The sequence below is a fragment of the Lissotriton vulgaris genome, chromosome 3_1, assembly GCF_964263255.1.
Source record: "Lissotriton vulgaris chromosome 3_1, aLisVul1.2, whole genome shotgun sequence".
NCBI lineage: Eukaryota > Metazoa > Chordata > Amphibia > Caudata > Salamandridae > Lissotriton > Lissotriton vulgaris.
The window spans coordinates 1804607290-1804625462 of NC_141689.1; the positions used below are offsets into that span (position 1 = coordinate 1804607290).

General features: G+C 46.8%; 1 protein-coding gene across 2 annotated transcripts in view; it reads left to right on the forward strand.

The window, feature by feature from the left end:
• The window catches only part of SMARCA5 (SNF2 related chromatin remodeling ATPase 5), a 452210-nt gene that overhangs the window by 196820 nt on the left and 237217 nt on the right, over window positions 1–18173 (forward strand). For both annotated transcript variants that reach the window (XM_086962238.1, XM_086962239.1), the window contains exons 16-17: window positions 6415–6534; window positions 6909–7019. In XM_086962238.1, the coding sequence (XP_086818364.1) occupies window positions 6415–6534; window positions 6909–7019 (231 nt within the window). The remainder of the gene's footprint in view (window positions 1–6414; window positions 6535–6908; window positions 7020–18173) is intronic.

Sequence of the window (18173 nt, forward strand, 5' to 3'; positions counted from 1 at the left end):
AACCCTCGCATCAACAGGAAATATAAGGCAGCGCCCACGGATCCTACATATATCAAGGGACACTTGCCATTGGACTCCTTGGTTGTTTCCAACGCTCGGAAGAGGGCGAACTCTCAAACTACTGGTGACGCTCCTCCCCCAGACAAAGAGTCCAAGATCTTTGAGGCCTCGGGCAAACGGATTGCTGCACAGGCAGCTAATATCTGGAGAATATCTAACACACAAGCCCTACTTGCACGCTATGATAGGGCCCATTATGACACCTTGGAGTCAATACTGCAAAACTTGCCTGACCAATACAAAGAGGCAGGGGAAATGCTGATTCAGGAAGGAAAGCTCATTACGAATGCTTCCATAAAATGTGCACTGGATGTGGCAGAAACGGCCTCCAGGGCTATCAATACCAGTGTTTTGCTTAGACGCCATGCCTGGCTTAGAATTTCAGGGTTCAAACCCGACATCCAAACTACGATACTGAATCAAACAGTTAACCCTGACCACCTGTTTGGCCCCGAGGTGGATGCGACCCTGGAGAAAATGAAAAAAGATACGGAAACTGCCAAGTCTATGGGGGCCTTACGAAGTCAGCAGTTTCGGAGTGGTTCCTTTCGCCGCTCCACTTCCAGGGGCACCTCAAGGGGTCAGGCATCGCAGTCCACACAGTATTACAAGAGTAACACCCAAACCTCGTACAACAAGGGTAGAGGCGGTTACAGAGGCAATAACGTCAAGGGCAGGGGACGTGGAAACAATAGCTCCAGGTCCACCACCACCAACAAACAGTGACGTCTTGTCACTGCCCCCCGACCATTCCACACCGGTCGGGGGGAGACTCCAGCAGTTCCTGCCGGCGTGGAAGTCCATCACCACGGACAGGTGGGTGAGGTCTCTTATCCAGTACGGGTACTGTCTAGAGCTTACTTCCATTCCACCAAACATACCCCCAAGGAGCCGTCCTATGTCCGGCGAGCACTTGACCTTGTTGCAGCAAGAAGTTCTAGTCATGCTGCAAAAAGGGGCGATAGAGCTCGTTCCATTGCAAGAGCGGGGAACAGGGGTTTACTCCCTGTATTTTCTGATCCCCAAAAAGGACGGATCCCTCAGGCCCATCCTGGACCTCAGGCCCCTAAACTGGTACATCCTCTCGGAGCACTTCCATATGCTCACGTTACAGCAAGTGCTTCCCCTGCTTCAGCAGGGGGACTTCCTGGCTACGCTGGATCTGAAAGATGCCTATTTTCATATCCCCCTGCATCCTTCCCACAGGAAGTATCTCAGGTTCACGATTTTAGACCAGCATTACCAGTTCAGGGTTCTGCCGTTCGGGGTCACCACGGCGCCACGGGTATTTACAAAGTGCCTAGCGACTGTGGCGGCGCATCTCCGTCGCCAGAACGTCCACGTCTTTCCCTACCTGGACGACTGGCTCATTCAGGCAAAGACAGAACGACAGTGCATCGACCATGTATCACGCACCATTCATCTCCTGCACGATCTGGGTTTCTCTCTGAACTATCCAAAGTCCCATATCCAGCCCGCCCACGTGCGACAGTATCTGGGCGCGACAATAAACACTCTGGCAGCCACGGCGCAGCCAAATTCAGTGAGAATCGCCAGTATCCAGGCGCTGATCCAGCGGTTCAGACCCCAACACTCGCTTCCAGCGAAGGTGTTCATGCAGTTGATAGGCATGATGGCCTCCTGCATCTCCATTGTCCCGCACGCGAGACTACATATGCGTCCGCTTCAGGAGTGCCTTGCATGTCAATGGACTCAGGCTCATGGGCAACTGACAGACCTAGTGTTGGTGAGCGGTCGGGCGTACAACTCTCTGCATTGATGGAATCCACAAAACCTTTGCAAGGGCCGACCATTCCAAGAGCCTGTGCCACAGATTATCCTGACGACGGACGCCTCTCTCCAGGGATGGGGAGCGCATGTACTCCAGTACACGGTGCAGGGACTCTGGACACTACAGCAAAGGAAGATGCACATCAATGTGTTGGAACTGATGGCAATCTTCATGGCCTTGAAGGCGTTCAAAGTACATCTGTGCAGCAAAGTCGTGTTGATCCGGACGGACAACATGACGGCCATGTACTATATTCAGAAGCAGGGTGGCACACACTCTCCGCAGCTGTCTCATCTGGCTCAGAGCAACATCTTCCTCATGGCAGAGCATCTCCCGGGCAAGGACAATCAAATGGCAGATCTGCTCCACAGACACAGCCATCAAATGCACGAGTGGGAGATACATCCATCAGTACTCCAACCGTACTTCCAAAGGTGGGGTCATCCAGAGATAGACCTGTTCGCCACAAAGGAGAACGCAAAATGCCAAAGCTTCGCCGCCAGATTCCCACACCCGCAATCACAGGGCAATGCGATGTGGATGAACTGGACAGGCAGATTTGCGTACGCTTTTCCCCCAGCACCTCTGATACCGCTGGTGGCACGCAAGCTCAGGCAGCACTCGATGACTCTCATCCTGGTTGCTCCGACGTGGGCTCGCCAACCATGGTACACCACGTTTCTAGAACTGTCCGTGGTACCGCATCAGAGGCTTCATCTCACTCTCAGCCTTCTGACGCAGAGCCGTGGCGACATTCAGCACCCAGATCCGCAACAGCTCAACCTGGCGATCTGGCTCCTGAAGTCCTGGAGTTTGGCTACCTCAATCTTCCTCCCGATTGCATGGACATCATTCGGGAGGCAAGGAAGCCCACTACGAGAGCTTGTTATGCGGCTAAATGGAAGAGGTTTGTCATCTACTGTGTTAACCACGATATTGACCCGCTAGATGCTTCCATTCAAAACATCACTTGTTACCTGTTCCACTTGTATCAATGCAATCTAGCGTACTCTTCCATCCGCATTCACCTGTCTGCTATGGCAGCATACCTCCAGAATAGGCAACACCTGTCACTCTTTAAGGTCCCTGCTATCAAGGCCTTTCTGGAAGGACTCAAGAGTCATTCCACCAAGGACCCCACCAGCTCCAGAATGGAACCTCAATGTGGTTATTACAAGGCTGATGGGTCCTCCCTTTGAGCCACTGCACTCTTGTGAGCTTCAGTTTCTGACTTGGAAGGTTGCGTTCTTAGTAGCAATCACATCGCTACGGAGGGTTAGCGAGCTGCAGGCGCTCACCATCCAAGAACCTTTCTTCCAAGTACAAGCTAACAGGGTGGTGCTCCGCACTAACCCTAAATTTCTACCCAAAGTAGTATCACAATTCCATATGAACCAGACAATTGAATTGCCGGTGTTTTTCCAAAACCCAGAGACGCTGGCGGAGCGGATGCTCCACACCCTTGATGTTAAGAGGGCCTTGATGTACTATGTAGACACGACTAAAGACTTTCGCAAAACCAAGCAGCTTTTTGTTGCTTTTGCCACGCACCATAAGGGAAACGCTATCTCCAAAGCTGGGATCGCTAGGTGGATAGTGAAATGCATTCAGATCTGTTACGCTAAAGCTAAGCGCACTCTCACTATCCCGCCGAGGGCCCACTCCACCAGGAAGTTGGGGGCCTCTATGGCTTTCCTAGGTAACATTCCCTTAGAAGATATCTGTAGAGCAGCCACATGGTCTACCACACATACTTTCACTAAACACTACTGTGTAGACGTGCATTCCAAACAGCAGGCAGCTGTTGGTCAGGCTGTTCTCAAGACACTTTTTCAGACTGCTGCAGCTGGCACGGGCGGCCGCCGCTAATGGAGGGACTGCTATGTATTCTATGCTCAGATATGAATTCAGCAGCCCACATGCCTCGAACTGCAAATGCTACTTACCAGTATGCATCTGTTCTTGGCATGTAGGGCTGCTGACATTCATATCGCCCACCCTCCTCCCCGGCGCCTGTAGCAGCTGCAGTCCTCATATATATATATGCTCATAGCATGGTCATCACTCACATTCTTCACTCCATCTCTGCCAATGGCTAAAAACAATCTGGGGGTGGAGCCGATGCCCATGCGCACTGTAGTCCAGGGGAGGAGCCACCTATCTCGTGATACTTCGAAGACTCTTCCAGGACAACAATGTGCAATCATCCGGACCCAACACTAGGCGGCGATCTATGCACAGATATGAATGTCAGCAGCCCTACATGCCAAGAACAGATGCATACTGGTAAGTAGCATTTGCATTTTCAAGTGCACTGCCCTCCTCACACATCGTCTCTTCGCAAACTGAGACATGGGGTCTCACGGGGCTCAAGTCTGAGCCCTACGCTATTCAATCTATATATGGAACCCCTAGCCCAATTGGTGGAAACTTTTGGTGTGGATATCGTCACATGCTGACGACACCCAACTAATAATCAACCTCTCCAATAATCAGGCTGAGGATGCCATCAATTTCTCCAATTGTATGCGATCGGTAGCAGACTGGATGAATAACAATTGCCTTCACCTCAATAGCGACAAAACTGAGCTATTGATGGTTGGCAAGTCCTCCTCTGCCTGGTCGCAGGCCTGGTGGCCAGCAGAACTGAGTAGTTCCCCGCCCAGCACTTTCCATTAAAAATCTTGTGATATGGTTGGATGCGGAGCTCTCCTTCAAACAACAGATCAGCAAAATTACGGGCAAATGTTTTAGAATACTAAAAACACTCTGTAAAGTTCTTGATCTGCTTCCCATCAGTGCTAGGAAGACTCTTGTTCATGCCCTAGTGACTCCACATCTGGACTACGGCAACGCCCTCCTTTTAGGACTGAGCAGGAAAGGCTTACACCAATTACAATGCGTCCAAAATGCTGCCGCCCGCATGGTACTTAATCTCCCTCGCAGGGCATCCGGCAAAACCGCATTACAAAAAGTTCACTGGCTCCCCATTGAGGAGCGCATCAAGTTTAAAGCTCTCTGCTTTGCTCATCGCATTGCCCAGGGTACAGGGCCAAGGTATTTGCGCAACCTTCTGACCATACATCGCCCTACCCAGGACCTTAGATCTGCTGGAGCAATGCTGTTTCAAATCCCTCGCGTACGCAGGAGCAGGATGGGAGGCAGCTCCTTCCGCTATCTTGCGAGCAAGCACTGGAACAATCTCCCCCTTGACCTGCGCATGGAGCCTTCAGAAACATTATTCAGATCTAAACTAAAAACCTACCTCTTCCCAAGGGAATAACTGATTCTGTAGCCCGGGACGCATTCTATCCCCGGTCCTCGGCCTCTTCAGGGAGCAGCAGCACTACTCAGCGCGGGTACACACTGTTTTTAGTGTAACCATGCGCTCTGTAAGTGGTTTTATTATTATTATTAAGGCGTTAAACCCAAAGAGTTGAAATTCGAAAGGGAGTGAGATCAAGCATAAAGCCCAAATATATCAAAAATAATATCCAAGTCGATCAGATAGGTACTCCCATCAAGAGTTTCAGGAAGCTCAATAAAATCTTCAGTCACCAAAAGACTCCTCAGGAATGCAATAGTAAAACTGCAAGGTATGTGGGCAGCAAGAATGTGGAAGTGGCGATGGAAAAATGGGTAGCAAATAATGGGGTTCAACCTAGTCTTCTCTAGTAACATGTACATTTATAAATAATTAAACCCAATGCTGTGGCCAGTGTCACATCTTCTCCTCCTCCTTGTCTAATTATCGTTCATAGTTTTTCTCGGGAGCAGGGTCTCTAAACCAGTGCAGCTATACACTTCCAGACTGTATTCTTCAATAGTGTAAGCTTTTACAATGAATATGTCCTTTTTTACGATGAGACTACAGCTTTAACCTTCTAAAAAATACAAATTGCTATGCAGGGAAATGAAGCTACTACAACTAAGTGAGAATATTAATCAGTCTCTGAATCACCCTTCGAAATTAAATGTTGAGAGTTCAACTATAGTGTAATACGCAGTTTTCTATGTGATTATTCGGAAAAATGAATTTCTAATCTGACCTAATCTCTTCCCCATTTGGATGGAAACGTTCTACAGAACAATATGTAACCTTCATTTTGCAAAGCGTAATTGTGGAAAAAAGATCAAGAATTGGGCATTTATGCATTGTGAAACACTTCCAGTTACATGCATAGTGCTGCACTAATATTTTGAGGCTTAGCACGTACAAATATGGCTCTTAGTGCATTGATATTATTTTCAAACATTTAACTGTTAAACTACACGTTCAAGAAATACATTAATGTAGTTACTTAGTTAAATTTACTTTTTACTAAAAGTTACTCTCGACTCCATTATGTAATGGTACTTGATTTGTTTCTAGTTCCTTCACAGTAATTATGATTTGTCTTTTTATCAGTACCAAATCTTTTAATTACCTGTATTTGAAATGGTGTGACCCATGAGTTGTGAAGCAATCTACTACCTTGTAGCAGGTGTTTTGAAAAGGAGAAGAAAGATGGGTGTTGTCTTGTGTTATTACACCTATTTTAAATCAAACCTTTTTATTTCAGACTGCAGAAATGAATGAAAAGCTCTCAAACTTGGGTGAAAGTTCCTTAAGGAACTTCACAGTCGATACAGATAACAGTGTCTACAACTTTGAAGGTGAAGACTACAGAGGAAAACAAAAGGTAAGAAGCATACATTTTCCTCATGCATGCAGCAGTTTCGTAATCCAAGTGTTGGGGGCTAAGCCATATTTAAGAAAAGCAAAAAAGAAAATGGAGTGCATCCCACAGACTGTAGTACTACAGTTTATCACGACTTGTGTGTAAAATGTGTATGCCTTGATGTTTAGAAACAGATAATCTACACAAATTGTACTTCCTGTAACTGGCGTACACCTCCTTGTTAAACCTGTGAGTCTTTAATCTAGTCTCAAATATTTTGAAGAGTCTTCAAAGACACCTTGTGCTCATGTTGTGATGGGAAGCATCCTTATAAACTGTTTTACTAACTTGGAGTTTTGGAAATTCCTGAATAATACTGTGGACTTGTATTTCAGATGGCATTCACAGAATGGATAGAACCTCCAAAGCGAGAACGAAAAGCAAACTATGCTGTTGATCAATATTTCAGAGAAGCACTTCGTGTTAATGAGCCAAAGGCACCCAAGGTAAAGCGTGAACTAGTGCTACTGGAAAATGTAGGGGGGAAGGGTTTGTTTTTGAACTGATGATAATTTATAATGACTTTTATTCCTACACAATCTTAACATTTTGCATTTATGTTCAGTTGAAATTTCTTGCAAACAGCAGTAATTGTTACACTTACAATTAAGATTAGCACTGTTATTTTCTCACCCTAAAGTGTTGTAATGTCCGCTTACTTTTGATAGATTCCTCCTCCCATTTAGACAACACTGAAATATTTCAAAGATTTTTTTCCCTCTCTGTAGCACTGCTGGTTAACTATTGTAGTCCGCATTGTATTCCCAAATCGTCCTTAGCAATGTTAAGTTTGTTCATCTGCCTTTTTCCAGCAAACCTATCCCACAGATCTAATGTTTATTAGTGTACCTTATAATGTAACCCTTTTCACCTTGTGCTTTCCTTTTTGTCCCCCCCCAAACCCATTGTATGAGTACAGTTGGAAATCTTCACTTCCCATACTTCGCCCCATTAAGTGGCATGTCTTACCATAAGCTTTTTAGGTCGAGGGACCGTAGGCCAAGACCGGAAGTCCGGAGAATTATTGATTCTTAGAGTGGCTGCTTTATCCCGCATCTCTTTTCGTCTCTCCTCCATTGGCTTGCTTCCTAAACGGAGGCCAGCCATTGGAGGAGAAGGGAGTCACTCCAATAAAGCCCCGTCTCTTTCGGATTCGGGGGCGTGTTTTTTTGCGTTCTTTCGCCTGTGACGTCATCCGTCACTCAGAACGCCAAAACACGCCCCCGAATCCGAAAATGGCCGTGATCTCCGAGGCATTTTCTCCTTGCCTCGGAGAAACGTGGTGGTGTTTTCGGAGCTGCTCGCATCCCTTCCCTTCTGCTTTCAGGAGCTGCTCGGCTCCGCTCGCTTCCCCCCTTCCCTTTGCCCTCCTCCGTCGCGCTCACGCCCCCCCCCCCCCCCCTCCCTCTGCTGCAGCTCTCCTCCGTCGTGCTCTGCCGCTCCCCCGGCCCCCACCCCTCCCTCTCGCCTCCTTAAAATTATGTTGTGACCTCCCTATTCACCCTGTCCCATTCAGTCTGTGCTCTTCCTTTGTGACACTCACTCGTTCCCATAACTATGTTCCCGCTCTTCTCTGTGAGAACCTTAGGGAAGCAGTATGTCCAAGACGAAGAATATTTTTATATATTGGCAGATAGAATAGTGTGTCCACCAGTCGCGCTCTCGCTTCCTCCCCCCCCCCCCTCCCCTCTGCCGCAGCTCTCCTCCGTCGCGCTTTGCCGCTCCCCCGGGCCCCCACCCCTCCCTCCCTTTCGCCTCCTTAAAATTATGTTGTGACCTCCCTATTCACCCTGTCCCATTCAGTCTGTGCTCTTTCCCCTGCTGCTTTGCTGCAGAGGGTCCGCCTCCGCGGATAGCTTTCACAGTGCAAGCACTTTCATGAAAGTCTAATGACTGAATGGCGCAGTGTGAATCCAGGAAACCTGTCTTCAGTCCCGGCTTCTTTGCCTCAGTTGAACAAACTGTGATCGGTGGCAATTAGTTTATTTTACTGTGCCTCCATTTCCTTCATCACTGTCTTCGACAGCACCTCGGACTACAGCATTTGAGAATCTTTATAAAATCCTCTTGTGTACGTGAGTCGCATATAGGAGGCAGCTGGCATCCGATGTGACTCTTGGTTGGCTACTGACATCTTTGTGAGGTCAGGTGGGTGGGTGGGTGGTGGTATGAATGTTTATAAGTTCTCCCTAAGAAATTATAATTTCGAGGAAATTACTCTCCAGTCAGCAATATAAACTCGCGTATTAAAGTGAAACGCTCCCATGTTTCAAGGAAAACCTTTTTGAAATGTGAAACTTTTGTTCTGTGTTTTACAATATGTTTGTTGCACAATTCCCTTGCCAAATATTTTGCCGGCTCTACTCGTACTTGTGCTCTTGGAGCCCAGGCTGACCCTCGGCTCGGGTCTGCTCTCCCTGTCACCCCTTTAAGCAGACAAACCTTTAATAAATGTGCGTCCCCCCGAAAACAATTTACCGCTGACGAGGCGGAAAGCTGAGCACGCGTAGAAAACACCGGAAGACTCTCAATGGCCCCTTTAACAGCCTTTATCTACCTCGTTTTGCGCTATAAATAAGACCGATCACAAGTTCCCTGATGTCATTAGTCCCCTGCAGGAATAATGGCATGCTAACATTAAACATTTTAATTAATGTACATATGCACTGTTCTTCATTCAATGCTGCTCTACTGCTGTTTGAAGAATTTCCGTTCAAGTTAATTCATTCATTGGTTTATCAACAAAAGTGCTCTTCACGGTACCTGGGGGCTATTGTTAAATACTGCGCTAATTAATTTAACTAGCCTTCCGTCTAGCTTTCCTATTGACGCCTTTTACTGACGAAATCCTGCAATTTATATACTATGAACATGTTAAACAGCAGGTACACTATTAAATCAAGGATAACAAGCCTGCAATGAAAGAACTCCTCTTGTGGTAGTTAGATATTTATTCAATAGGATTTCTAATGTGTTTTCCTCCACTTTCTGCAAAATGCTACCCAGGTCGGTGGTACTTACATTGATAGCCCTCGGAATGGTAAGTCTGATTCGCCCCTTTAACGATCTAAACACGTGTCTGGCCAGTGTTTCATATCAAAAGGTAACACTATGTTACCAATGTATGTGCAGGTGTATGACACTGCATCAACACCCAATTAACATCATGAATTATTACATCGTTTTGCACTGCATAAAGTGGGTTACCACAAGATTCATTTTTTCACTAGCTAGTGGGTATGATTGGCTCCTAGACTCTTCCTGAACAGGCAAACTGTCCAAAAGGCAACCCTTCCCACTTTTGCAGCACATCAGGTTTTCCTTACTGCAAACTATCCCACTGTGCACCATTCTCAGTAACATCCAACATGGTTAAAACTTTCTGCACCTGTGGGTTGCACACCTAGTGTGTGGTTAAGGTAACGAGCAGCCCCCCCTACTCTTTCACTCCACACTGGTTCTGTGGCCAAATACCTCCTCAACTGATACTAAAGCCATGAGGCAATATTTTGTTTTGGGATCAAAAGACGACTCTTCTTCAACTTCCCTTTATACTAAACTATAAAAGAACAAGTCTCAACCCGGTCTCTTTTTAAGGTATTAACGTTACTGGATTCTCAAACTGCCCAGCTTGGGTGAAGCTGGGTCCCATTCCTCCACCAAGCCACCCTGCCAGTCCCAAGCCATTATCTCTGCTCTGAGTGCAGTATTTAACACCTCCTCAACGAGACGGAGAGAGGCTAGCTGCAGGCAGGCTAATGTGAAGTAGTCTTACAGGGACTTCAGGCAGGAAAAGAATAACTTTGTAACAGTTACCATTCCTGTATATTTTATCGAAAATCCACCTTCACCATTGTACTGGATTTTTAGTCATTAGAAGGACAGTGATTGGGCTATTTCTGTAGCTTATTCCAAACCAAAGATACAGAATTAGCACATCACTCTACTTAAGCTTTTTTTCATAGAACCTGACAGCCCTAACAGTGAAAATGCAAAATGAAATTGTTGCATGTTCCACGGCTCTATCTGTGTGTGTGGCTCTGTGTCCGCAAATACTCTCTACTACTCTAATGCTCACCTATTGCCATTGTAAATGACAATACCATTTATTTGTTAAAAAAAAAAAAAAAGTCATGAGCAATGCCAATAGCTCTACCTTTATTAATGCCGAGACCATTGCATTGTAAATGCTTGTTTGTTTTCGGAGAAGTTTTCGTATAAAAAAGGCAATCTCCACTTTTTTAATCAGACGTTTAAAAAAAATGATTTGCATGCAAGACTCCTTTCTAGGACCATGACAGTGCTCTATATTGCTGTTTGTCATTTCCTTTATTTTGTTGAAACCTTGGAGGGACAACCATGCCAATTCAGGCATACATACAGCATTTTTTTTTTTTTATTTGTTGATTTCTACTTCAGAAGAGTCTAGCCACTGCCAGCAGGCTAGGTGTTCTGTAAATAAATTGTCGCCCTGCAAAGAGTAACATCGTTAAGTGCCCCCCCGAATATGTTTCAGGGGGTCTGAGTGGCTGTTAGCCACGGCACAACCCACTGCATAGTGAACACAGATCCCAGTTATAGATGGAAAGGTATAATTTGGCTAATGCTACCCTATGTCAGCCCCACCCCGAAAATCCATTCTCCTAGCACTCTATTTAAATTACAAAAACGAGTCTTGGAAGTACAATACAGGGCTCGAAAAAAATCAAAAAATCGTTACTAGACCTGCAGGTCTAGTAACTTAAAAAAATAAATCTACTCGACCTAACTGTAATGCACTTGAACTCTGTCTCAAAGCGAGCCAATATGTCAAGTAAACAAGTTTTTATTTTTTTAAACCTTTATATTAATTTTTCACAAACAGTAAAAACCAATAGCGGCAGAGATTATTAGTAGAAAGAATACAGCTGGGTGAGATCCATGACCGAACGTAAGGATTATTATCCACTTTACATTCGGCAGTGCTAATCTTAACTTAAGAATATCGCAGCCTCAACAGGCATCCTCCTCGGCCGAATATCCACTTGTGTTCGAAACTCGCGGGTCACTTAAGCGTACCTCAGTGTTTAAAAATGCCTGGCATAACTCCCTCCATGACCAGAGATCCTCTATCAGCTTCTCATCCCTTTTATTAGCTTTTATATGCATCTCTTCTGCCACGGACCACTCCAGCACATCCCTCATCTAGACATCCAGAGATGGGCAGCATGTCCCCAGCCAGGTTATCGCCGCCCTGCGCTTTGCCGGGGCTAAGAGGTTGTAGTAATTTGTACTCCAATTTGGGATTTGTAACATGTCAGAGTAGGCAATGTAGCAGGATTGTCTGTACCTTAAGACCCATACCCCTTCTTATCATCTCTACTATGCTGGTCCAGAAGCAGTGTACCTCCGGATAGCCCCAGCCCAGGTGTAGAAAATCTGCCCCCGTAGCACCACACCTTGGGCAGGCATCCGAGCGTGTGGGGTCGATGCCGCTAAGACCCATCGGGCTCATATATATGCGATGTAAGTCGTTGAAATGTATCTGCTTGAATATCGCATAGCAGGACACTGCAAGTTTAGTGTGTTCATCACTTTCCACTTTGACTCAGGGATCCGTCAGATCCCTGACTCCTGCCAAGCAGGCCCTAGGTGTAAGGCTCCCTATGTCTGATCTCGTAGCACTATAAAGGAGGGAAGACAAGCTGACTACCAGAGCCTCGAATAAGCATGATGTCCAGTGTTTACGCTGTCGACCAGATGCAACTGTCCTGCATAGTAGTGTAAATCCATTCCTGGGAGCTTAGAGTTCTCCCCTCCTCCTACCGCCAAGTCAATACAGGCATGGCTACTCTATTGCAACGACCCACCTAAAACAGAGACCAACACTGAATTCAATTGCTTTAATACAAACGTGGGAATATTACACATCGAGTTCTGGAGAGCCTTTAGGCCATGCAGAATTACCACCATCTTAGCAGCCGCCAGCCTTCCCATAAGGTAGAGCGGCAGAGAGTTCCAAAATACCACCGATCCCTTGAGTGCATCTATCATCCTAGACACATTGAGGTGAAGGGATTGCAGGTCATCGTGAGTCATCGTACTCTTAAATATCTGAAGTGACCGGTTTCCCATCTCAGCTCAAGATTCAGAAGTTGCTTCAACGACAATGCAGCGAAGTCAGCCAGAGGGAAAAGCAGAGATTGTCCCCTTCAGCGTGAAGCCTCTGGCGGTAACAGCGTATATTTGTTCAGCCTGACCCATGTATCACTGATCCGTTCTCAAATTTTGCGCTCACGACAGTCAGCGTTGGGAAGCGCTGTGTCAACCGTCTGGGCCTCTACTAGTTTGTCTTCCCCTTCTCTTAATTCCAGTCAGCAGACGCCTGACCATACAAGTTAACCCCCATAGCCTCACCCCCAACACTGCTTTTAGTGCCTCCCACTCTGTGGCTCTATTAGGGGCCACCCTCCAATTGTCTGACACATAGTCTATCATTGCACGAGAAAGCGTCTCCCTTACCTCCTGATCTTCCAATATGTCAGACTGCATCCTCCAACTCCAGAGTCCCAGTATAGGGGGATTCCATTGAGTCATGCAGTTTACCCAAGCTTGGTCTGACAGGAATCTGGCTAAATGGGTCTCCTCCAACTCCGGAAAGCCCGGCAGACCAGATACTAGTGTCCTGTCTAATCTACTATGCATATTGTGCGTGGGCGAGTAACACGTGAAGCCTTTCTGAGCTACTGACAAGCATAGCACATGCCCGGTTTCCTCAATACAGCACGCAGTTTTAGTAATTTTTGGTTTTGTACCGCTCCTAGGCGGGTGCCTATCCAAGTCAAGGTTTAGAATGCAGTTGAAGTCCCCTAGTCACAGGAGTGGCACATCAAGTTGTGCGGCTACCAGGTCTAGTTTTGTCTGATTAAAGGCAGGCTCATCGGTGTTTGGTGCATAAGTGTTTAGTATTGCAATTTCATGACCATCAATGACGGAGCAGCAATACATACCAGCTATCCACGTCGGCCTCCTTGTATAGTGGGGTAAATGTGATCCCCGGACCCAGCCACCCACACTAGGGTTCCTCTAGCATATGTTGAGTAGGAGGGTTTAAACCACTGTCCCACCACTTTTTTTTTTCCAACAAGCAATATTGGTAACCAGGCCTAGACTTAGGCGCACTACTAATTATCTGGGCAAGGATTAAATCACTAAAGTTAAACAGTGCTCCCAAGGGTGGAGGGATCGGTTACCAAACAACCCCACAAGTACCCACTAGTGGGTACAATCTAAACTGAACAACAATTACTCCCTGAGCACTTTGATGTCTTAGTACATTTACTAACTAAGACATCAAAGTGCTCAGGGAGGAATTGTTGTAGTTTTTTTTCCCACTCAGGCAGCACCAGTGTAGTCTAAAGGGGTTTCTTGTAAGCAGACAATCGAGACCCGGTGCAGTTTTAAGGTGACACCCTGTGATGCTTTGTGCAAGTACCCAAACCCCGGACATTTCAACTGAGGAGCCTAACCTCTGCTGTCATACTGACTTTACTTGGAATTCGCGCTGCACGCAGACCCCAGCCACCTTCAACAATCTCTGCCCAACATACTCTCATGATGCCCACAACAAAGAGCAAACTGTGTAACAAAACTGCCCACACCCCACCCAAGAACAATATATGTGCAAATACACTAGTGGTATTGCCCATCGCATGCTCATGCCCGGACATGCACAGCTTCCCGATACGCCCAACCGGGGCTTATAGCAAAGCATATCCGTGCAACAAGGCTCCGCGCCCAGCTTAGCTTCAGACCAGCAACCACTTATAGATACGTCAGACTCTCAGCAGTACCATGCTTTTAGGACCAGTCAAAAGTGGCTTACACTCCTACACATTGCACCCTGTCTTCTGGGCTCGGCTACATCGCTTTTGTCCACCCCGCGGCTGCCACATCCACCCCCCCACCAGGAGAGCACTAAGGAGCAAGCAAATGACAACGCGCTCAGGCAATGAGTAAACCATTCAGGTGGACCATACCCTACTTCACCTCGGCCCAGGGGCCTCCAATGTCTACTGTGGTGCTCAATATCTGCAACTGGTCATCTGCATCCAACGTTGTGGATGCAGCAGGCGAGCCCGGGCCCACCGCTCCTGATGCAACCCGCTGCATGGTGCTGTCCACCCCCACTGTGACCCTCCGCTGCTCCTGTGTGACGCTATCCCCAGTAACCATAGTCCAATTTTACTCTGTGATCTTGTGTTGGAGCAGGCACCTCATCTCAGTCTCTGACCACTCTGTTCCAGCAGGGGGAGTGCGTCACCACAGACCTCACCCAGTGAGCCAAAGGAATGTGCCCTACCCTGCAACAGGACTTTCAGCTTAGAAGGGTATAAGATCATATATTGTATTTGTAGCTCCTGTAGCTTCCTCATAACTCCTAGGAAGGACTCTCATTTCCTGTACCTGTATTGTGTAGTACGGGTAAATGGTGATTTTGTTATTCTCATAAACTAGATCTTTTTGGCTGATCGTAGTATACAATCTCTGCAATGTAACACTTTGGCTTTGATCGCCCCCAGGTGCGTGACAGGCTGGGTGGGGGGGTGGTCCCAGGGCCCTGTGCGATCTCCTCAAGACCAATACCTCCAAGAGTCCCCATGGGCGCAGTTGGGTACGAATCCATTGCTCCACGAATTGTTCTGCCGATCCCTGCTCCGCTTGTTCCAGGAAGCCCAGCACTTGGTCTTTCTGTATTCTGTTTTCCTTCTGTCATTTCCAACATAATGCTTTTTTCCACACGGAGTCTTCTCTTATTATGTGGGCAAAATATTTTAGGTTAATTTTTAAAATAAAACAATTTGAGTGAAAGTTCTGCCTTGATCTTGTCCAGTACTAATTGATTCAGTGTCCTAGCAGTCCATTGGATATGCAAAAGCCAGCGCCAGAGTTCCAAGGAGTCAATTCTTTGACTATCATTTTTATTAGTCATCAAGCTTTCACAACCATGCATTGTTACACGAAAGACCATTGCATTGACGATTCATATCTTTGTGGAGAAGTGTGGCTCAATGGTTAGAGCGGCAGACCCTGATGCAGAGGTCTGGCCCGGGACCAGGGTTCCATTCCTGCCTCGGTGGGTCTTGGGCTAAATTTCCTCTGACCTGATAATTCTCGCCTCGGTGCCTAATTCTAATCATGGGTCCCACTCTGCAACTCTGGGCAATAGCTTACTTAATCTCCAAACGGCCCCAACAGCGCTGGGATGCCTGGCTTCACCTTGGGGGTGCCCAGGAGTGGACATTTCACAGGGAAAAGCCAGGAAGGGTTCCACAGCGGTATGCGTACAGCACCAGGAAACCCAGATTGGGGTACAAGTGCGCTTTACAAGTACAAATTCATTTCATTTAATTTCATCTTTGTTTTTAGCAAGGTGTTCTTGCTCCATATCACGTTGTCCAGGCTTGTCATTGCTTTTCTTCCTAGTAGTAGCAGTCTTCTGGCTTCAGAGGTGCAATCCCGCATCTCAACTTGACTGCGAACCTCAGAATATTAATTCTTACTCTATTGTCAATTCTGAGACTTTGTAAGATTCCTGTTGACATGATTTCTTTCACATTTAGCTTTAGTTTATCTGCATCACTGTCTTCTTTGATCTTGACAATTTTTACCTACATTACTTGAGATTATATCTGCTTGTTTCCTATAAATATTGACCCCCTACAGATTTCATTGTATGATCTGCTTATTCAACCCCATTGATATCTTTTGCAGCATACTTGTGCACCAATGTCTGTAAAGGGAAAAATACAGAACTTATTCCTGTTCAGTTTTAGCCTTTAGACCCTACCAAGTTCTTCCAGTTATTGCAAAGCTATTGAAGAGGCCCATACAGACATCTTGGAGGTACAGCAAAACATCTGCATGTTGTGAGATGGTACGGGTGTGACCCTCCATTACTAATCTAATTTGGTTTCCCATTTACTGCATACGATTTGCAAAAGTCTCCATAGTTAAAGAAAACCACAGTGATAAAGGACAACCCTGGCTGTTTCCTCATTCTAGTGGTGTTTATTCTGATAGTCTCCCAGTTTTCATTTGTACTGTGGAGATAGCTTAAAGAAGTTTTTTTCCACGCTGTTCGAAACCCAAACCTTGGCAGGAGCAGGTACTAGTATTTCCATTCAGGCATGTTAAACGTTTATTTCATATCTATGGAAATGACAGCGAAATAGTCTTTGTGGATTAGCTACAGAGATCAGGTACTAAGTGATCTAGCGGTATTTTCTCTCTGGGCAAAGTAATTTTGATCCCCTGAATACGTTGGTTGACGGTGAATGAATTTATAAAGTTTAATGTACAGGTATTGAGCATTAGATGGTTGTGATAATAAACATACATATAATAATCTATTAAATTGGCTTTGCCCTTCTTTTTAGTGTTAAGATTAAATATCGACAAGGCACGATTAGGTGATTGTTTTAACTAATCCCCAATACTGTAATTGCCTGTGGTAGTTTTGGAAGGGGGGGGGGTGGAGGAGGGGGTAATGCACCTGTTCGAGGCATGTGGGCTGCTAAATTCACATCTAGTGCATAGATCGCCGCCTAGTGTTGGGTCCGGATGATTGCACATTGTTGTCCTGGAAGAGTCTTCGAAGTATCACGAGATAGGTGGCTCCTCCCCTGGACTACAGTGCGCATGGGCATCGACTCCATCCCCAGATTGTTTTTTTCCGCCATTGGGTTCGGATGTGATTTCGACGCCTCCTGTTCGGAATCGATATAAAACAGTTTTAAGGCCAAAAGGCTTTTAGTCACTCGTCGGTATTGTTCACGTTCGGTCTCGTGTTCATTCCTACTCTTCAAGTGGGTTTTCGTGGAGTCGGTGACTCTTCGATCATCGAGGCCCTGTCGACACAGCAAGACCCCGACGATACTGCGATGGGACGGAGTCCGTTCAAGTTCTGCCCCGTGTGTGGTTCCAAGTACCCACACATCGACGTGCACCCCGTGTGCAACAAGTGTCTTTCGCCGGGCCACGACGAGGCCAACTGTATGGCCTGTTCCCGATTCCGATCGAAGAAGACCATCTGAAAGAAACACGTTAGTGTTAGATTCCTTACCTTAGAATATCCCCAGGCGTCAGTCTGGATCCGGAAACTTTTGCGTAGCAGTACCCCTGCGCGTCGGTAGGCGTCGTCTGCAGGCGTCCCCTGCGGCTCCGCGTCCGTCGTCGGCGTCGTGCGCCGTGATGACGTCGCTGGAGTACATAGACGCCGCCTCCGCGCGCTGACGTCAGTTCTTCTTTTTTCCGCGCCAGTGGACGCAGATCTGGAAGAGCAGTACTCCGGTCTTTGACCAAGTTTTTTCGACTTTTTTCTCTATTGTGCCTGATAGGATGCCTGGATTTAAGAATTGCGATGACTGTGAGCGCACGATGTCGGTCACAGACCATCACCGCCTCTGCCTCCGGTGTCTGGGCCCCGACCACGACGTGGAATCGTGCCTCGACTGCCGGGCCCTTACCAACAAGGCTAGGCGGGAGCGGTCCCGCAAGCTGCTGGAGCTCCGGGTGTCGGCCCCACGTCGGGACCGGGAGCGGTCCCGGTCCGGCCGGAG